The sequence below is a fragment of the Branchiostoma belcheri genome, unplaced genomic scaffold, assembly GCF_001625305.1.
Source record: "Branchiostoma belcheri isolate BF01 breed outbred unplaced genomic scaffold, Haploidv18h27 scaffold79, whole genome shotgun sequence".
NCBI classification, from domain to species: Eukaryota; Metazoa; Chordata; class Leptocardii; order Amphioxiformes; family Branchiostomatidae; genus Branchiostoma; species Branchiostoma belcheri.
Window position 1 is genome coordinate 208923 of NW_017804453.1, and position 20905 is coordinate 229827.

The window sequence follows — 20905 nt, forward strand, 5'->3', positions numbered from 1 at the left end:
TCTTCGTCTTCTATTAGTTATGAACTATATAAATGCAAATGTCTATGTCGCATTTAAACGTTTTATTATTACCCAATATATACATATGATTTGATGTAGACATATCAACATGAAAATGTTACTTTACCATTTGATGGTATGATATTGATATCTTATCTTAATTCAATTGTAATAATGATAGGTCATCTGTAGAGTTTTCACCAAATTTTGGTACGGCCCTTATATGTCTTATATGCATTGTTTTGTTTTTGTACTGAATTTCATTGTATTGCATGAATAGATTGTCTGAATTGCAGTGGACATGGTTATGCTATTTCTCTTCCTATATATATAACTGAGTAAATTATATGTACAACATTTCATAACAATGTTTTGTGTTATACATAACTAACGGTAATCACCAAATGATCGTTTTAAAAAGGCAAACTCTAGATACCACTACTAAATGGATGGCGCATTAGTAATAGTTACCTCAAACATCGTAAGTAACATTTGTCTGTTCGCTGTTTGTTTGTTCGCTTGTTTGTATGTTTGTTTTTTACTTCTGTTAGTAATATATTAGCTACCTTATCTGTGGTGAACACGATTACTCGTTTCCCTATTCTAGCTTGACTTGTCGCAAATGCTAAAGATGCCTGCTATAAACTTTCATTACCTTAAGAAATTACGTCGGTTTCTTTGGTTTCACTTTCCTCCCCCGAAGTTTACGTCCTTTGGGACTCTTAATGTTTTCTTATCTTTCTTCCACCAGTACAGATCTCTCTTTCCTCCTCCAAAGATTCTGGCTTTCGAGGCCCTTAATGTTTTCCGCTTTATCTTTTGCTCTTAATTTTTTTCTTCTCTTTCTTCTTAATAGCTTTGTTTTTCTTTTTCGTTTTCTTTTTTTCTTTCAATAGCAAATTTAACTTTTGACCTACCCATGACAATCCCCCCATCTTTCCCCATCATTTTTCCCTTCTCTTTCCTCCACATTGCTGGGTGTCAATGTTTTCGATTTCAAACCAATAGGCTTATTACTACCACTGAGGTTTGTAATTTCCTGGTGCTGTTGTTCAGGTACAGAAACGTATTTCTCCCCGGGTACCTGTAGCTGGCTACCGTTGGATTTTCGGAGCTCCGCATTTTGACGCAGTGCAAACTTCCTATCCCAGACTCCCCTGCGCCGTTCGATTGCCTGACAGAGCGAACCGTCCGCTTCAAACTTGTCGTGCCACCTGCTTTTCTCCACCCCGAAATGAGTGAAATTCCGGCCCAGGTGGCCCTTACATGCTTCAAAATATACCCACGAATTTAGCCGTCTAAAATACTCTACTTCCTTCATAAAACCTGGACCCATGTGTTGGGACGTTTCATTAAATGTTTTTTGAGAGTATGTATGGAGGGCAAAGTCAATGCTGCTCCAGTTCTGAAACGTCATTTGTTGTTTGCGATGCAGCGTTATATTTGCGAAGCGATTTGTTTCAATGATGTTGTTGTCTGGCTGGTATAAGATATCCTGCATGTCCCAGCACATGAGTCTTCTGAGCAATACCAGAGATTCGTCGAATCGCTCCGCAAGTAACACCACTCTTATAGTCTTTTTCACCTCCTTCAGATGAGCCGTGGTACGGTCATCACCCATTTGCCAACTCATGCCGAATCCCAAGTCAAACGCCTGGCGGTTTTTGATGGGATGGTGTGTCTTGAAGGTGGCTGAATCGTTGACGGAGTACAGATAGGGATCCTTGAAGAACACGTTGATAGGGTCTTTGCCGCTGATATTGTAGTGTTTGTGGAGCTTCCACTGGTGAAATGAAAACTTCATGTGGCTCACTGGGTGTTGAAGCATGGTGAAATAAACGGTGTCCGCTGGCATCTTCCTACATGGGAAGGGGACAGTACTTCTCAATTTGTGCCCAAAATCTTTGCTTAATATCAAAACGACCCTTGTGTACTAAGTAAGAGGCAGCAAGATGTTAGAGTACAGAGAAACTCACAGTTAAAATACCGTCGAAACCTACTTCCATCCATATGAGTTCCTAAAGAGATAGCGCAGAAAATGTGAACAAACTGAATTAAATGGTTAGATGTTTTGAACATTTCCGACAATTATATTGACACTTGACTTCAGTCTTTGAATGAAAATCTATAACACATAACGCCTCACTTTTTGATTTCTTTGCCGTATCTCAGATGATGAGCGATGACGTTGTAACTTCCGTCTTTCACAGGAAGACCGTCGAACTCATCAGTAAACGTTAACCAGTGAAAGGAGCCTCCTGTATAAAACACAAGAGAGTCACTGAGAGTTACTGAATCGAAGTATGCAAAACAAAGTTTGCATAAAGATACCCAAAACTTAAATGCTATTTCTGTCACATATTTAAGTGCAGTGGAAAAGGTGTAGAATTGCTAGTTCACGGTTGAACTGCATATGTCAGTGTGAAGTATGGTGCATTGTCAAAATCAACGTGTCAAAGGTATAGACCCCTGAGATATAAACAAAACACGCCTAGACAAGAACTGTTTGAAAGTTATGTAGTATTCCCCTTTGACCTTGAAACAACAGTTCACTAAGATCTGGAGCTTTATCGTTTGAACGGCCTACGGGCGAAGGTAGCAGAATTCGGTCAATAAGGCCCAAGGAGTTGGCCTGCCATAAGGGTTACATTTCCCCACAGAACTGGCAAGTGAACTCCTCTGACGAAGTCCTCTGATGGCCCAACTCTACTGGCAAATTAAATCTCCCTACCTATTATTAGATGTAACTATTTTTCAGCCAGCGTAGTTAGTCGGGTGGACACTAGACATGTTGTACAACACATACGCACTACCAATGTGCACACAAACCTGTTCTGGGTAACATGACCGTGAGATTGTGCCGGTACGCATAGCGAAGCAGGATTCTCTGTACCGCGTTGGAGGCCGCCTCCTGCACCTGAGAAGGAAACATACTCCCATCACCATTCAAAATCTGCAGGAAATGGAATTCTCCAAGATGCCCGTTATCTATAAGATACTTTTGCCTCGCTTCTCCTATTTTTTTATTATCGGGCACTAGTTTGGGGGTCTTCAGAGGATGTCATCCATAAAATTAAGTCAGTGTGGCCTTTTTCCAATATGTAATCACAAGACGTGGTGGCGGGACACTGAAGTTTTCCAACTTATTTTTATGCCGCCAACAACACAGAAGACAATACAATACTTATTTTTACTTGAGTGAAGTGAAAAAAGTCGTGTTAAGTGCCTTTTGAAGATTGTTATCGATTACCTTGATGAAAACTAAATTTCTCTTCGGGATGCATGTCTGTCTTGCAGTTACCGGCTCAGCCGCAGGGGCCGCTTTTGTGTTCTGACTGCCTCGATCTTCAGGCGGAATCACATCCCTGACATCAAGGACATTATTCTTGCTGACATGTACAGGCTGTAGTCTGTTGTTGAGCAGAACGAACTCCGAAGTCACGTCAGGTGTGTAGGAGACATAAAGCATGAAAAATAGGCAAAGACAAAAAGTGACGGCCACCGCTAACTTAAGTGTGTCGACCCTACTGTTGTCCGTCATGCTTCGTGCTTCCTTATGGCCCCCAAGTTCTGGAAACATGAGCACAAAGGTAGCGTTTAGTACAAAATTGCATCATAGAACAGTTCAGAGAAAGAGGGAGAACACACGTCGCAGCCGTCCTCTCTAAAATCACTAAAATGTCAGCCAACACAAACCGTTAACGTCTCATTTGCCACAGCAAATTTCTGGTCGATTCAATGTCAATCTATTTGTCCCCAGAAGCTACTAGGATAAGAAATGACACAAAGGCTTGCTTACTGAGCTAGAGAAGTACGAAGGCTGGAATGATTAGTATTGGCGAATCTTGTCTCTTCCAATAGTATGTTCGCCCGCAAGCACAGCCATTCATATTCAACACGTCCGTCTCCCTACCACTGCATGTTTCCCAGCTGACCCAGCGTCTGACTCTTACACATCAGTGCCCGTGCGCCTAAGGCTGGCAAAAGTCAAGCGCTAAATTCGAGTAAATAGACAAGACTATGTAACACTGGCATGGAAGCTTATTTTTGATTATTGGTATTTTATCAAATGACCTCACTGAATATCCGTACAGATTTGTTTTCTTAGCTTGGTGCTTTCCAGTGCTAACGTTATTATTTTTGTTGACACCGTCTCGTCACTACTAAGTAATCACAGTCCTTACGTAATAACAAAAAAAAAAAAACAGAGGAGACCCCTTTCTGCTGTCAAATCGAACATGGCGGCCTCCATGATCTATAATTAAGGGACTCAGTGACTACAGTCAAATAATCGGGTATCGACCCAAACAGTTTCCCTCGATTTATATTCTGTACAAAAAATCTTAAATAAATACTGAGTGAGGTATGAGAATTCAATATAATATAACATGCAACTTGAAAAATTGTCTTTACATTTCGGGATGCAAGTAACGCAAAATAAATTTTGGTGCAGACAAATTGGCCCCTTTAGAACTCCCACGTCACAAATATCCAAAGGGGCTTTTTTAATCTGTATATCTGAAGTATGCACAGCCCCTGCAGCTGTGCCTAACCTTTGACACCGTTTATCATGATCTATTGTAGTACACAGTGCAACTGAACCAAACAGGTTTTTCTTCTCCTTTCTTCATCTTTAATATGTCACATTTGATGTAAAAACCAGTGACCTATCTTCCATAATTGCTGCAAAACAATCCCCGAATTTATTTAGGAATATTGAATAGTATATAACCTCAACTTGTACATATTTAGACACAAGCCAGTAACATTAGCACAATCATACACTACGAACATACATAAGCTGGCACTGAGTTCTATGTATAGACTGTGTACATATATCAAGTCAATGTTTTAGCAGTTGAAATATGAACGCCTTCCCTTTGATTACATAAATCTGTCTGCTCTCCTCGCGTAATCATAATTAGATGCTTGTATAAGGTATCCTGTTATTCGGGATTCGCAGTGCTAAGAGATTCCTGAGAGAGTCGGTCCAGCTTTTACAAGTTCGCCGCCTAGCGGCAAAATAATTCACTACAATGCAAGATCGTTTAGAAAAAAGATGTAATGAAGGTAAATATTACAATAAGTCGTGTAACAAGGGCTACAAAAATCAATGGAGACGCTCTAAGATGGGCTAAAAAGGGATGGGTAGAAACGGGAATCTAATCTTCAGCTGTCAATGTGACGACGTCTAAGTTGTAAAAGGATGATAGTCAAGTACTTTGGTGTAGAGTCTATTGTCTCTATATCTCCCCTCCCAACATATCATGTATATAAGTTAAAGCCAGAGCAAGTAAATTTTATGGATGACATCCTCCGCAGACTCCAAATCTAATGCGATAGGGTGAAAAGAAACAAGGTGCGCCAAAAAAAAACAAGATTTCTATATTTTCAAATTTTGAGATTATAAACCTTGTTAAACAATATTTTGTTTTATTCAGCGGCAACATCACATATTAAGAAATTAAATACAGCACAGCAACAAAGTAAAAGACAAAACATTGAATCAGAGCCTTGTCTTGTCTCCTCTCTTCATATTTATCTGACATCCAAGTTCGGGTATGGCAACAGACATATTTACCCATTTTCGGTGTATTTACACATTTACATGTTGTCCAATGTAAAAGGCAACAAAATTTCTTTCAAAATCATGCGAAAATCGATGCACGTGATGATGTCATCCATAAAAATTACTTGCTGTGGCCTAACCTTGTAACTTGACCTTCTCTCAAAACCTTGATCCTTGCCTTTTTGAAGGGGGAATGTATTTGCCTCTTTCATGAGAACAAACCACAAATTAACTTTTGATAACAAAGGTAACCGTTCGTGCCTTCTGTGCCTTTATTCATCTTCAAGCCTTTTCCTTATAGGGCAAGTGTCCCTTCTTAGATGTATCCGTAAACCCTGCCCCCGTCATTATTACGACAAACGAAAAACAGAGGAACTGCAAAGTAAGCAGAGGCCTTCTGGCCAAGGCTGTAAACATTGAAATGATGAATCATGTGCCTTGTCTGCAACAACAGGAAACATGTGTAGCCTGAACAGACTTATCCTGTCTTATTGTTATTCTCAGAACTTAATTTTTACTTCAGAAGGGTATGCAAAATATCGGATGTCCTGGGGGTTGATCCTGGGCCATATTTTCACAAATTCATCAATATACACAGTGCCAGGATTATAACACGTACATGTAAGTCCTATCCTAATCCTTTTATCTCAGACCTTGAGTTGACGTACTTGACAGGCCTGGAGTTACGGCTTGACAACTCCAAGACTTCACGTCAGCCTGGAAAGGTTATTTCCTGTTTTCTCAGAAACCTGGCTATAGCGTGATCAAAACACTTGCCCCGTTGATTGACGGTTCGCCAGACGTCATTAGCGTGCTTTGCCGGGCTACATAAACGGCTGTGTCGGTACGCCGGCCGTCAGTTCACGGGACAAGATGGCTGCTGCAGTGATTCTTCTGGTCTGCTGTCTCTCTCTACATAGTGTCTACGACGTTGGTAAGTCCTTGTTTTTGTCGTCTTGTTACTTGATGGCAAAAGAGAAACCTTTCCTTGGACTTCTGCCCGTTTGGATTGGATCTGGTATAGAGTGAGGCACTGTGCCATCTGCCGCAGTTTGCTTTTGCAACTTCAAGTTAAGTGTTCTTGCATGTGAAAATCAAAAATAATTCAGGCCCCTCTGTGTAATTCCTAACGTCACCTGAGTTAATATTTAGTGTATGTGTTTGACAAAGGTTCAACGGATAACGCAAACGTGGGGTATTTTCTTTCATTACGAAGTAATAAGACGAGAAGTAAAGATGAAAAGTAAGCCGCTTCCTGCAACTTTAAAACGTGTCTACAGTGGAAACATGTCGAAGTAATGTAAAAAGTGAAGGTGGAACTGCTCTACTGAGTTCATCTTGAACTTTTTAATACGTCTGTATGTACCGTTATGAGTCGTTCAAATACAAACAGTCGACGTACAAAAGAGCAGGTTTGTTTTCAAAGAAAACTGTAACTTTACGCGGTGTGTAGATATTCGTGATAATGTGGTGGTAAAATAATATTCAAGATAAAAGCAGTTTCATGTTTGTATCTAAAACCAATATGCTATTAATGCGATAATTTCATGTTCACGAGTTACTGTTACTTGTAATCACAGGAACTGCAGACACGGACCGTACAACGCAGAGTGTACGTAGTTAAGAGTGGAAATTTAAATGCAACTATATATCAGGGCACTTGCTAATATATCGATGAAATTGATGTTGTTCCGTGAACATTTATTCAAAACGCTGTAAACTGTTGTGCTCTGCTAACAGTTTTGTCTTTGTCTTTTCGTTACAGGGGAGGCACGCCGGCCAGGGCAGTTTTCCTGGCCTCGTGGTGTCCCTCGTGGAAACCCGTTGTGGAAACGTTTCTGGGACCGTTTCCGTCCAAAACAACAGGTAACCACGGTTCCGCCGACTACAACAACATCCCAACCGACTACGACGGCAACCAAGACCACACCGCCGCCCCCGGATTTTCCGGTCCACGACAGTAGGGCGGTTAGTCTTTGCGAGACCAAGGAGTTCATCAACTCGCTCTCGTGCAAGCTGGAGCGCGAATATCCAGACATTCAAGAAGGTCTCCTCACCACGTTCGGGGAGAAGTTGTTCCTGGAGCCCGACCTGCGACCAGCGGGATCGGATGGCGCAGGAACGAGGTCGTGTGCTACGATAAGAAAGCCGACTCTACATGACAAGAAAGGAGAAGAGCTTGAGTTTGACGAGGAATTTCCTGACATACAGTGTGAGACGTCGACATTCACGCCTAGTATAGATAAACAGACAGAAACAGATCTTGTGCCTGAGGTCGGGCGGCCTGACCCAGAAACCGCCTTCAATCCTTGCGGGTACTCCGCCACCATGGTGTCGCCGATCCACGCCGTCACGGTCAGCGGGGAGACGGTGGAACTTTGGGCGGGAATACAGAGAGGAGTCGTCAGGCAGCAGAAGTTCCGGGAGGTGAAGTGCACCAGTTCGACCCCCAACCACCAGGGCTGCGAGGGCAGGTGTGTGGAGGAGAGCACGTGGCACAGGGCCATCGTGGTCAAGTCGGGCGACCCTCCCAAGGTCGGTTATGATATGATCGTTGTCAAAGCAAGCTGCAGCTGTCACGTGATTACATCCAAGAACCTCTTCTCGAAGCAGGTCTTGAAGGTCACCCTGGATGAAACAAAGCCACTTGAGACAAATTCGGATCGCGAGGCCTCTGAGACCTAAGCCTTAACCAACCCTGAACAATAAAGACACGCGGGAACTCACGGCCTTGGTATGGCGAGTCACACAGTAGGAAGAAGGCTTAGAACTCAGTAACGTTTCATACATATCTTTCCAGAAGAATGAGTAGTTTTCAAAGAAAGTTGAGATCTTTATATTATTTACAATCATGTATAATCATGAAGAACATGCGTGTACGTAAATCACACTGTACTCTGCATTTGAATTGAAAAATCATTATATCAATGACATAAAAAACATAGTCTGTCTTTTCCTTTTGTTTGAAAGTTTGTCTTCGCCACCATGTGCACACCTAACATCTAGCTCGGCGTAAAACATAGATCCCACGTATTGCGCTATAGACAATATCATTTCGGAAGGTAAAGTTATTAGTAAGACATCTGTCGGTAAAGGCCTACTCTCACAGACAACACCGAGCAGTTTTCTAAGTTTAGGCCACACCAAGTAAATTTTATGGATGACGTCCGCGCGCGCATTGATTTTGGCCTGTTCCTAGAAAAAAAAACAAGAAATTCCGCTTCCTGTAACTATGACCAAAGAGTCACGACAGTGCCGCAAATCGTCCGATTGACGTGAAACCCGTACGAAATGGGTAAAGAGCACATGTGCCGCAAAACGATGGTGTACGTGCGCACAAGAGTCCGCGCGCCACAGTTCAAAGAAGCAAGATGGTGGGCTCACCACCCTTGGTCGCTAAGTATGTGAGCGTTAAGCCTTATAACTTAAGGTCGTAAAAGCGTGTGGAAACGTTGTTGTTGACTGGTACGTGCTCGATGTAGGCCAGGGAGAGCTAACTTTCGCGTAACTGTACGACAGACTTGTAGCGGCGAGTGAGTTTCGACCATACAATTTCAAGCAAGTTTTGTCAAGATCAGCTACAGTGCAATTCTTCTGCAAAATTATGACGAGAAGGTCGGGAGGCATTTGATGTGGTGTTTCATCCGTATGGTGATCGACAAGACAGCTTCTACGACTGAAGCTGTTCCTAGGGCTAAGACTGCTTTTGAGGTATGAAAAGTCTGTTTTGAATCGAATACCTTGTACGGAAAAAAACACGGGTGAAATATTCCTAGAAGGGGAGTATAAAATAAATGCATAACGTTACATGTATCAAGGCTCCTCGCATGTATTTTGCATGGATAATGATCGTTTATTCGTTTCTGGTTATTTATACTTGATGTTGGCAAAATATGTGTTTTTTTTATTCTTAAATTTTTGGTTCACATTTGGCAAGTAAATTGCTAATTTTCAGTCGGATTTTTAAGGTATTTTGGCATCTATAGCTACGCATTCAAGCTCAAAGCTCTTTTTGAAGTACTATTTTTGGGGGGGATTTTTAGTCTTTCTTAAGAATTCTTTTTCCCCATCATTTTAGCTTTGATATCCAATTTAGTAACGTTGTCTGCTCTTCAATTTCTTTGATTGCATTAAGACACATTTATTGTGAACTAAGAACATAAGGTTTACTTTTCCTTTCACATGTACACATGTATACAGGTATGATGAAAGCATCAAGAGAACAAGGTCAGCAGGAGTAGATGTTTCCAGCCTACGCTGGGACTGGGAGCACACAACAATGTAGCAATAACAACACAGGTGAGTAATGAGGTACATTTGATATGGATTGTTGCAGAATATACCCTTTAAATTTAAGGCACTTTGGGGACAGTAAAGACGTACATTTAACTACAACATAGAACCTAAACCTCTATGTTGAAAAAAAAGAAGTTTTTTCTGAAGAGTTGGATTTTAGCACAATTGACTTTTGTTCCATAATTTTCCACCTGTTTCATGTAGGGCAGTGACATGCACTTCACCAGTAGCACAGTACTACTATTCAGCCAGACTGAAGTCAGGGGTGATGAAGACGATGCTGCCTTTGGTGTGCTGGAACTGCGGCGAGGAGGAAACGCTGCCCATACCAGCAGAGAAGACTGCTGCATACCAGACAATAAACCCTGTTTGTCAGGTAGGCATACATTTGTTACCTACTTAAATACATTACGCAACTTATGTAGAATAGCTCTAAACATATTCTGTTTGGTTCCACCTTTATTGATATTCTTTCTCAAACGCTCCTATAGACTATTTGCATAGGTAGAAATGTAGTAATGCATGCAAAGGATTAATCAGCAACTAATTTTGCCTTTTATGCTTTGTTTCTGCAGGTCTGCAAAATGTGATGAAAGAAACAGAACGGGACAACTGCTGTTCCACCTGATTCATTACTGTTTTGATGATGAATAAAAGACTTCTTGCTTGTTTACACTGTGTCACCTCATTCAATTTGTGTCCTAACATGTGTCGTCTCTTAGTATATTTCTAATCTAGGCATCTTGTTTTTTTGGGCCCTTCTTGTTTTTTTTTCGCCCTCTCGCATTAGATTTGGAGTCTCCAAAGGACGTCATCCATAAAATTTACTTGGTGTGGCCTTATAACATAATGGGATATCATATACTGTAAGGCTCACCTTTCCACCATACGGCGATCGCTAAGCGACCAACATTAGATTTGTGTGACCCTTGATTTTGATTTTGTAATATGATGCACGATGCAGACGCATTATTTAAAAGACAACAAAACACACAAAGCAACGAAAATCGTTCTTGACTATGATAATCGTTGCTCGGCTAGCGGTCGTAAAGAAAGGAGGCGTAAATCTGAACTTTTAAGCTTAGCCCCTTATAGAAAATCACATCATGATCATGGCTTGAACTGTACTTGGGCCAACCCGACAACCTACACATACAGCATGCGGAAAGTTCGGGGAAAACAATTCAAGCTGGATTATGTAAGTTGGCACGCGAGGTTGGCCCACGTCCGAGCAGGTTGATGCCCAGAACAAACAAGCCGCGCGTCGAAAACAGGAATATAAATCAAACACATTTCGGAGTAACGGTGAAAGTTGTTTTGGAGTGCCCCGGCCGCGCCATTTCGTTAACCTTTTAAACTCGCTGTCGTCAGCAGAACGTAGCTAGACACTTGTGAAGTGGTATAAACAACCTCGGCCCTGTTCTTTAACGATAACAGACAAGAGATCAGGATAGGCCAAAAGCTGCCTACGAACTGAGCTTTTTCCACAAAACGGCAGGATGTTGTGCTGCTGAGCCAGCAAGTCTGCTGGATCAACATCAGTGCTACATCTGCAACCACTAGCTGCTTTTGAACGTCATTGGGGCTCGTACGTGGGCTTGGGAAGGTAAAAAAAAGGATATACAAGAAATATGTATTTTGATCACTTCTATCAATTTCCTTTCATTATTATCAATTTCCTATCAATTTTCTGCCAAAAGTATATAAGTATCGTCTGTTTAGAAGAAGATATTAGTCGGCAATTTAAAATAAATCTTGAAATGGTTGTGCCGATCCAATACTGGATATCGATATTATTTTCATTGCACCTATTCATTTTTGGTATGTCAATATAAGGTGAATCTGCATGAGCAAAGTGTTCAAAGTGATAGAAATGTATGTATTCGGTGTAATACTTCCAGCTGATCATTGGACTCCAAGGCTGAGGTCTCCATTTGCGTGTGAGCTCAGAACCTGTGGTGTGGTCGCGTTGTCTGACAGGAGATGAAAACCACTTTCTTGGCCATATATCCATGCCAAAACCTCCGGGAGCCAAACAAGAATGTTGTCAGTAGTCCAAACAGCTGCCATTGAGCTACTGGCAGCACCGAGTCAGGGGGTGGCGGCGTAAGTGAGAACAGCACGAGTGATCGCAGCTGTTCGCGGCTTGCCATTAGCTCAGTGCGAAATGCTCAAGATTGCGTGAGAGTTTCAACTGTGCTCAACTGCAGTCGTCGTTCCTCTATACCAAGAGTCATGGAGCTCTTTAGAGAGGCTACTGTTGTAGTCGTTGTTTCACTTCTCTGCTTCTCTCAAGGTATGTTATCGAGTATTGGGACTGAAATTTTGTGGCCATTGAACAATGATGATTGTTGTACAAAATGTAGGTTAACGTATGGCATTTCCGTTGCACTTTAATACCAACATGCTTCTCGTACATGGCGCGCAGAGAAACTTTTTGCATGATGTATGTAGTATGAACAATGTCACAGCCATACTAAAATATCAGAAGCTGTTAGGTTGTTAACGCTTACATGATGAATTTTTCATCTTCTTTATCTATTTTTAGTTTGAAGATGCACGTTTTCAGATCAAGTTGGATTTATAGACGATGTGTGCAATCGTATTGTCTGCATGTGGCTGCGTTTTCTTTTATTTACTAATTCTTGGCACTGACCGCATGACCTACATACGTCAACATCACAAACTGTTTGTTCCAGGGCAAGTGAGAAGCAGACTTTCCTTCCCACGCATGCGCGGTCGTCTACTGCTGCCGGAGCCAGGCCTGCAGTTATGCCGGCCGTCGCCATGCGCGCTGCAGTGTGAGTACGGAAGAGAGACTGGCGCAAGGGGCTGTCCCTTGTGTCGCTGTCGGACAGGTAGGCATTTTTTATCGATCTTATACATTAGCCAAGTTTGTGTGTTTATGTACGTATGTATGTGTGTATGTATGTATGTATATGTGTGTGTGTGAAACAGCTTCCGGCATACATAGTCTTACTAGATCTAGACTTGCTACTAAGAAGTACATGAGTCAAAGTGATAATTTTTACAGTTGTTGATCGTTCACAATTACAGCTCCGGATGATATAAACAACGGTGAGATACCTACCACAGATAACCCGGCAAACCTGGAACAGACAGTCCCTGTGCCTCTCACAACAGGTGAGCACAGAACGAACATTTCACAAATGTTGAAGTCTTATTGGACAATTTAATTACTAGAAAATGTGTAATGCTTCCAGTTACATGGTGTGTTAGTCTGACCGATTGTGCCCGTGCTTGTATTATATTGCTGTAGACAGTGAACACATTGTGCTTTGTTTTTCTCCTCAGTACCTAGCGACTTTGGCGAGTTCTGCAGGCAAGAGCACAACAGTAACCTTTCCTCTTGCCTCCTGCAAAGTGAGAGACCAGACGACTTTGCCCACTTCGTCACCAGGTAACACGTCATGCCTTCTTTGGCATCTTAACAACTACTCCATTTTGCAAATTAAAAGTGAAACAGGAAAAATTATATCTCTGCTCAGCCCCGTTACGGAAGTGTTGTTATCTGTGGGTTTGTTTATCTGTTTGTCCGAAATGATCAGGTTCACAGCACGTGGGCGGGGTGAGACAGACAGGCAGATTTCTTGTTTTTCACATGCAGCTCTGTTGACTCAATCCGTTGAACCTTTCTGTAGAAAATCCCTGGTTGATTGTAGTCGATCATTTTGAGCACACGTTGCTGTAAAACATTTTGTTGTTGTTTTTTTGTGTCGACTGATTAACGTCGCTTTTGCGGTAGGTTTGGAATCGATGCGTTCGGTGTTGACCCAGAGGACTACGCAAACCTGACGGTTCCACAGGGCAACGAGACAAAGTAAATTTCTTCGTGGGTATTTCATTTCGAAGTAGAAGGGGAGAGGTCGATTTAGCGGTTGAGACAATTCTGTAGTGAAATGATCACAGTACATTGGAAACGAATATTCGCAGTTTCACGAATCCGCAGTTGACAGGTAACCGAAAAGACCGTGGAAATAAATAAACCACCACGAACATTTCAAAATTTATAGTACGCTTTGACACTGGTGCTATACAACAGCTACAATTAGGTATTTCTTTGCACTGTTGAGAAAATACTCTTGTCCGGAAAGCTAAAGCAGCATGAATAGGAATCTGTGATTTGTACAATTACTTCGTGATTTAGTTGAACGATTTATTCCCGTGTGAACAATACATCATTTTAAACCATTTATCTATTCTTTTCCTACATATTTCATAGGCTCTCCGTCCACCCACAGAGCGGTTTACAGTCCCTCAACCCGTGCGCCAGAATCGTGAAGTTTATCCATCTCAGAACGGCCCAAAATCGGAACAATGAGGAGGTAAGATTTTTTCATTCATGTAATGTGCTTTGATAAATAGAGCTTTGAAGCAGATGACCGAATTGCTATGGAAAAACTTTTAAAAATATCTTCTTCTCAGTGAAAATCACGATTAATGTGTATCTATTTAAAGAAGACGAGCAAATGTCTTCCAAAAAACCAACAATGCTTCGTGTCGTATTCAGGTTGAACTGTGGGTTGCCTCGGACGGAAACGGGCGCACTAGACTACAACCGATGCACGAGGTGACGTGCAGAAGCGCCACCCCGGTCCACAATGGCTGCGGTACTGCATCGGCAGGCGGGTTCTGCACAGAAGAAAAGACTCTCCAGAGCGCTTACGTGATCTCCAGGGACACGCTCAAGCCATACCGTGATTGGATTTATGTCAAAACAAGTTGTAGTTGTCACGTGGAAGGATTGGGGTAGTCTTTATTTCGGGACCGAGAGTTGAAAATGGGTGTTACTATGAAAGTAAACGAAATGGAGCAGATGGAAAATTAAGAAACGGGAGAACGGATATACGCGAAGCGAGATGTATCCTGACATTGGTACTTACTACTACTATATATATAACATGATATGTGGACCAAATATAGAATACTGCAGCTTACAACTTATCGTATATTGATGCAACAAAAGTGACAGACCCAGCAAAGCAATGTTTCACCACTTATAATGTAGAAAAATATCACATGTACCTACGGTAAGTTCTATTCACATTGTAACCTTCTAATATATATATATCATCACAAAGAAGATAGTGAAAACAGGCACATGTGTACACTTCTTCGGATACTGAATTTAACCGTTATCAGACTGTCACCAGCTATGGCCTTTGAGAACGAAACACCAGCATATATACTAGCTGTTCGCTTACAAATAAGAAATATTTACAGAAGTTGATGATTCCGATGTTCTTTGGAATTGGTATTTGTCGCTGACAATTGTTTTGCCAGAGATTATCCAACAAGAAGCTTTGAATAGTCAGAAAAGGCGCCTTGGTTCAATGAATTATTTTAAAGTCCATCTAAGTACGTAATGGGTATGGAAATGACCAAGATAGAAATGATAACCCCTGTTATAATTCTCTGCCAAGAATATTTCATTATAAAAAGACGTGTTAGCGGTATCCACAAAGCAGTGACGACAGCTACAAAAGCCACCAAAACGTCAAGGTGGAAGTACTGGTAAAACCAAACGTCGGTCATCGTAGTGCGCAGGTGCGGAAGTCCACCATGTTTGATGACGTGTTCTATCCACCAAACCGCGCGTTCCAGAGGGGGTTGCGGCTGATCATGTAACAGCTTTGCCAGTCGCTCTGCACTTTCTTTGTAGCTGTTCAGTGAACGGTGGGAGGGGGAGAGAAAAGGTGAATTCAGAGTAAGTCTTGTGCTATCTATTTAAATCGCAATGAAAAGGTCAATCCAACAAAGACAATGGAAAAAAATATGAGACATACTGAATACGTCAAAACGGGACACATCGATATCGTTAAGAGATAAATATTTGTATGGCTATCTATGTTCCTGACCTGTTTGGTGCGAAGTCCATGTCGAATCCCTGATGAGGAGATTTGACACCGTGTGACTGACTGCTGGATGCAGGACTTGGCGGGCCAGACGAGCACGTACGTGTTTCCTCCCGACAAAAGTAGCTGTAAAACACCGGGAAACCACAATCTGAAACAGACCTTTGATGTACACACTACACAGTGTTTCGTAATTTACTTTAACGCTCAGGTATATCTGGTTCATCCTTGAAGGCTCTCTGCACAGTCTGCTTGTGCAGTGTCAGTCATCACACAGGCAAGCCTTTAAGTTATTATTGAGCAAATGTGTTGATTATGCATGTATTCGGAAACGTTGTCAATGAAAACTGGACTGACACAAGTAATTTTCGAAATAAAATATTGAGTTCGGTGGCACTTTTCTTAATAGAACCTCTTGGATTTGAACATTTCCGCTCGCTATAAATATACCTGCATGATATATAGATCGTAACAAGTTTTACCTATATGATGAGTTCCCGGTGACCTCTTGGATGGCCGATATGACATCAGCTGGTGTTATAGTGCGGATGTCGAGGGTCACGGCCGTTCCCTTGGAAACCATGACGTCAGCATAGGCCTGGTGTTCAACTGTCAGCGGTAAGATGACCATGGGTACGCCGTGGTAGATAGCTTCGTGTAGACCATTCAGGCCACCGTGATTCACGAAAAGGCGCGTTTTGGGGTGCCCTGTCATGAACGTAGATGAATTATAAGGTAAGCTGAAAGGTTGAAGCTCCAAACACATGTATTGTTCCGGCTTGCTCTTGTTTTATGTGCAAAATTGACTGACTTAAAAACGTATTTGATATTTCTAACCCTAAACCTTCTTATATCGCACCTAGAAGGTCATTCTGTGGGATCCACTTCATGAGCTTGGTGTTCTTCCCTAAACCGCGAGGCGTCTCTTTCTCGTCGTACCTCCAGACCACTCTCTGCGGAAGCTGGGCAAAGGCAGCGGCGAACACTTCCGCCAGGTGACTCGGCATGCCCTTCACAAAGGTCCCCAGGCCGAAGATGATCACTCCGTGGTCTGATCCCTGCATGAAGTCCTCCAACTCCTGGTTACAAGCAATGCCAGAGATGTCAGGTACAAGCAATGCCAGAGATGTCAGGTACAAGCAATGCCAGAGATGTCAGGTACAAGCAATGCCAGAGATGTCAGGCCTAACAAATGACTTATACTTCAGTCTCAGCACAAACTTATGACTTGATTGAATGTTTGATTGATTGGTTTGTGTAATAGCATAAACATAAATAGATTATATTCATTTTCCATTTACAAATAGACTTTGGCCTATTTCCATTTACAAATAGAAGCCATAACATGTAACAACTGCATTAGTGGTCATATGCCCTCCCGAACTCAGTTACCTGAGGGAAATAAAACTTGAACGTGAAACATTACAGAATGGATGGACGGATGGTTGGATGGATGGATGGATGGTTGGATGGATGGATGAATGGATGGATGGATGAATGAATGAATGAATGAATGAATGAATGAATGAATGGATGGATGGATGGATGGATGGATGGATGGATGGATGGATGGATGGATGGATGGATGGATGGATGGATGGATGGACAAGAAAGTGAAGGTGAAACGGAAAACACGACAGTTAGACCTCACCTGTGTCAGCGGCTGTGCAGGCCTGGCCATGAAGCCTCCTATGTTGATCATATTAGGCATGCGCGGACGGACCGGGTCAAGCCCCGGATGTTCTGTGAGAAGCCACAGGTCAGTGTCCGCTAGGGCACTCACGAAGGTAGCGTCTTCACCTGTGTTAGATGTTCGAGAAATGAAAAGTAAAACGAAAATTCGTCGTGCGGTCGCAAACTGGAGGCATTCTTGAGGTAGCCGTACAACATATGAATACAAAATTCAGCTGCCTACTTGTTACCAAAAAGGGCTGTGTTGGATCAACGAAAACCGCCTGCTACAAATGTAGGCTGAATGTGTAGAAGCTGGTGTGTTACGCCGAAAGGCGGTTATACCGGCTGTACAGATACAGATAGATAGATACAGACTTGCGTGAAAACTGTTCATGTCTTACCGATGTACTTCTTAGCAAGGTGGTCGAAGTAGAATGCCGTTATGGCGCGCCCAAAGACCATGGTCGCCACGTAGCCAGCAAGATTGTGGACCCTGTCGCGGAAGGTTCGCACCCGGCCGAGTCCAGAGAACGGGACGGGGTAGCAGCAGGTGGGAGCCGGGGTGTCCGAGCCCAGCCAGCTCGCCGGCATCGGTACGCTGAGCAGGGCGGAGGGCACGCCGACGGCACTGGAGACCACTGCGGCGCATGGAGTGAGAGGCTCTCCTAATATGATGTCGGCTTGTCGGAGTTTGTCCAACAAATCTCCCTACAAGTGAATTTGATATACCAGTATTGGGAATAATGTAAATGTTTCAATGAGACCAACTAAGGTGCTTCAGTTACTAGTATCATTTTCGGACGTATCTCACAACATTGCCATGTTGTGTATGACTTATATGATGACCTGCATGTTTGTCCACCAAAAGTCATATTGTATGATTGGAAAAAAGTTTAAGAAAACATACGGTACCATGCCATTCACTATCTTCTGTTCTGTGCGCTATTACTTAACCAGTATGAAAAACAAGCAGTACATGTATGCTCCGAGGTTGTATAGAACAAGGGCGGACATGTGCATGTCCCGGGAGTAAAGCTAACTCAAACGTCTGGAATTGCATTCAGGCAGATGTCGATTAAAAAATTTGTAGTCGACTGGCAAATATCTGGATGACTTTTGACGAATAACAGGCAAATTTACTGATCAACACCCAATCACAGATGAACTTCCAGTATACCAATTGTGGTCGACTTCTGTTTTTATGTGCATAAACAACAATATTATGTAAAGGAGCAAAAATCTCCTACCTGGGAAAGAAGAGACTGACATCTCCGGGCAGCTTGCCGATAGGATGAAACATGAGACCAAGTCTGTTGGTACATATACCTTTGCTTTAGTACCCTTGTCCACGCTTTACCGATGTATTTCTCAACATACTCCCGTGTCCCCGCCTCGGGGAAGGTCAGGTAGTTGAAGGCATCGCCGTCCCCGCGATGTATCCAGGACAGGATGTCTTCTGGTGCCACCACGGTGACGTTGTGTCCGCGGGATACCAGCGCATCTCCGATCACCACAAACCGGGCCCAGTGACTCTTCGCCAGCTCGTACACCATGGCGACGTGTGCTGCTTGGCTCACCTGGACGACGAGGACAGTGAAAACGAAAACGCGAAAGAAAACATTAGGTCTGTCGCCGCTCCTTTGTGCCATGTTTTGTTGTGTTGTGACACCGAATCGACGCGGGATCTGGCTTGTTAGTCACGGGGTTATGTCAGGACACTGTGAATCAACAGGATAGACGTGTTTTGCACTCAATTACTGGGAAAAGGTTCTGGGTCGTTTAACTTCCGCACATGTTCTGATTTCCATATTCATAATCATGCCCCACATTCTCTAAAGACTATTGGATGCCCTTTCAAGAGTTAATTATCTTTTTTCCAATGGCACGTGACAATACGCACTGCGCTGCTTTGTAGGGTCACAGTGGCAGTTTAATTACAGGTGTACGTGCCGGTCTACATGTTTTGCTACTTGGGCCGTATTTATGTGAAGTCACCCAAGGCGCTTTACATGTGGTTTCCCCCGAAGCCGGTTTCAAGTGGCTCCATCTGAACGCTCCAAATCACATTGAAAGCGCCTCGATCCTAAACCACTTCTAGAGGTGGTTTCGAATCGGTTTTCCCGCATCGCGATTTGCGTCTGAACGCAATGTGATTTCAATGTAACTTCGCCTGGTCATGGATTACGGGGTGATATTTCTTTCTTTATATGCAATACCAACTTTTACGTGGCAGCAACTTAAAGAGCAGTAATGGTCAAATAAAGTGTCCGTTCTACGGCGAGCTTCACCGCCTCTGGCGGGACCACGTCGGCACTCGGCCGAGATAGGCTGGGAGGGGGGCACCAGCAAGCTGGTCGTTGACCTCTGACATTAATAACACGCTAACTTGCGTGTTTTCATCGAACAACAATAAATGTAGCTCAAGCGAATTGTGATCGGACACGGTTTCAAAGGAATGTGTGGCACGTGGACCAGATGTGAGGAATGTGAGTTACCCGAATCGCGGTTTGGGTGACTTCACATAAACACGGCCTTGCTTGTGCAGAAACCGTAACAACACCTGTGCATTATTCTTGTCCTTTAGTACTTAATTATGAAAATGCAATACGTCGGGCTTTGGCTTGCATCTTTTATTGTGTACACAGAATTGTAAACAATACGATTGTGAAAAACAAAAACTATACATGTAGGTCTTATTCATTCATTTGACTCATAGATTTCTTGCTTCACATGCTTTCCAATTCTCTGCAATGGACCAATAGAATGATCCGATAGGGCGATCCTATAGTCCCACACACCTGCATCAAAACGAAAATGCGGGCATGCAAAACAATACAGAGCAATCCAGATATATGACGTACGTCGCCAAGAAGCCACTCTCTCATTGGTCGAACCAGTAATTACAGTAACTATCCTCTTGTTGGTTGAAACTGCTAATTAGGTTGTAGTCTATGTCACATGAATGTACCAAACGTGTGGAAAATAAGTTTTTCATCTCGCTACTCTACCTTGCAATTCAGCGAAATATACAGCTAGTGTCAGCCTCTCAAGAGTTAAAACGATGACACTTTCGTGTAAACATACTGAACAAACAATCGTTCACAAAAGCTTTCATGACGTTGAAAAACAGGGTGATGGTTAAACTTTTCTCTCAATACTTGAACACACGATGTTCTTTCATAACTATTACAATGTAGTTTAAAAGATGCATGGTGCAAAAGGATTAGGAAGATATCAAAAGATATAATTTCCATATATATTTGGCACATGTTTACAACATCCCATCTTAAGCACAAGATCTCCCGAAAAGATGTACCCTTGTGCATGATGCCATCGCATTTGAAGTAAACACCGGTACCTGAATTTCTGTTATGTTATGAAGAAATAATAGTAACGTTACATATAACTGTTACACCATTACACAATGTCCTCGTCACAAAGAAGTAAAGATGTTGAGCGACGATATACACGAACAATTTTCAACATCTTC

The 20905-nt window shown here is 42.5% G+C and overlaps 4 protein-coding genes and 1 long non-coding RNA gene across 6 annotated transcripts in view; 3 read left to right on the forward strand and 2 right to left on the reverse strand.

The window, feature by feature from the left end:
* Window positions 1-703: 703 nt before the first annotated feature.
* Window positions 704-3945, reverse strand: LOC109485880 (galactose-3-O-sulfotransferase 2-like). The gene is made up of 4 exons (XM_019789550.1): window positions 3251-3945; window positions 2830-2917; window positions 2147-2258; window positions 704-1859 (listed from the first exon to the last, which is right to left on the reverse strand). The coding sequence occupies exons 1-4, from the start codon at window positions 3578-3580 to the stop codon at window positions 914-916; spliced, it is 1476 nt and encodes a 491-aa protein (XP_019645109.1). The 5' UTR covers window positions 3581-3945; the 3' UTR covers window positions 704-913.
* Window positions 3946-6229: 2284 nt separating this feature from the next.
* LOC109485958 lies at window positions 6230-8509 on the forward strand. Its single transcript, XM_019789663.1, has 2 exons — window positions 6230-6503; window positions 7335-8509. Exons 1-2 carry the CDS (start codon window positions 6443-6445, stop codon window positions 8252-8254), a joined length of 981 nt encoding a protein of 326 aa, XP_019645222.1. The 5' UTR covers window positions 6230-6442; the 3' UTR covers window positions 8255-8509.
* Window positions 8510-8869: 360 nt separating this feature from the next.
* On the forward strand, window positions 8870-10500 carry LOC109485876. The gene is made up of 4 exons (XR_002141156.1): window positions 8870-9280; window positions 9770-9868; window positions 10070-10241; window positions 10441-10500. It is a non-coding gene; the product is annotated as an uncharacterized LOC109485876 (long non-coding RNA).
* A 1156-nt stretch (window positions 10501-11656) lies between these two features.
* On the forward strand, window positions 11657-14846 carry LOC109485883. Of its 2 annotated transcripts, XM_019789555.1 has the most exons (7): window positions 11664-12161; window positions 12565-12723; window positions 12923-13009; window positions 13181-13286; window positions 13632-13706; window positions 14109-14211; window positions 14397-14846. In XM_019789555.1, exons 1-7 carry the CDS (start codon window positions 12101-12103, stop codon window positions 14637-14639), a joined length of 834 nt encoding a protein of 277 aa, XP_019645114.1. In that variant the 5' UTR covers window positions 11664-12100; the 3' UTR covers window positions 14640-14846. The 2 variants fall into 2 exon arrangements, with proteins under 2 accessions (XP_019645115.1, XP_019645114.1); XM_019789556.1 differs by lacking the exon at window positions 13632-13706 and having other exon boundaries at window positions 11657-12161.
* A 146-nt stretch (window positions 14847-14992) lies between these two features.
* Window positions 14993-20905, reverse strand: part of LOC109485884 — a 31931-nt gene continuing 26018 nt past the window's right edge. The window contains exons 24-30 of the mRNA XM_019789557.1: window positions 18663-18992; window positions 17817-18123; window positions 17393-17541; window positions 16601-16820; window positions 16224-16449; window positions 15745-15867; window positions 14993-15548 (exon numbers count right to left, since the gene is read on the reverse strand). Coding sequence (XP_019645116.1) covers window positions 15230-15548; window positions 15745-15867; window positions 16224-16449; window positions 16601-16820; window positions 17393-17541; window positions 17817-18123; window positions 18663-18992 — 1674 coding nt within the window. The 3' untranslated portion in view covers window positions 14993-15229. The remainder of the gene's footprint in view (window positions 15549-15744; window positions 15868-16223; window positions 16450-16600; window positions 16821-17392; window positions 17542-17816; window positions 18124-18662; window positions 18993-20905) is intronic.

Coding starts and splice junctions, on each gene's coding strand:
- LOC109485880 (XM_019789550.1), bottom strand. CDS start 3,580: ATGTTTCCAGAACTTGGGGGCCATAAGGAAGCACGAAGCATGACGGAC. Junction 2,259..2,829: donor GGTCATGTTACCCAGAACAG/GTTTGTGTGCAC, acceptor TGTTTTATACAG/GAGGCTCCTTTCACTGGTTA. Junction 1,860..2,146: donor TACGGCAAAGAAATCAAAAA/GTGAGGCGTTAT, acceptor CTTCCCATGTAG/GAAGATGCCAGCGGACACCG.
- LOC109485958 (XM_019789663.1), top strand. CDS start 6,443: ATGGCTGCTGCAGTGATTCTTCTGGTCTGCTGTCTCTCTCTACATAGT. Junction 6,504..7,334: donor ACATAGTGTCTACGACGTTG/GTAAGTCCTTGT, acceptor TTTTCGTTACAG/GGGAGGCACGCCGGCCAGGG.
- LOC109485883 (XM_019789555.1), top strand. CDS start 12,101: ATGGAGCTCTTTAGAGAGGCTACTGTTGTAGTCGTTGTTTCACTTCTC. Junction 12,724..12,922: donor CTTGTGTCGCTGTCGGACAG/GTAGGCATTTTT, acceptor TCACAATTACAG/CTCCGGATGATATAAACAAC. Junction 13,707..14,108: donor CCACAGGGCAACGAGACAAA/GTAAATTTCTTC, acceptor CATATTTCATAG/GCTCTCCGTCCACCCACAGA.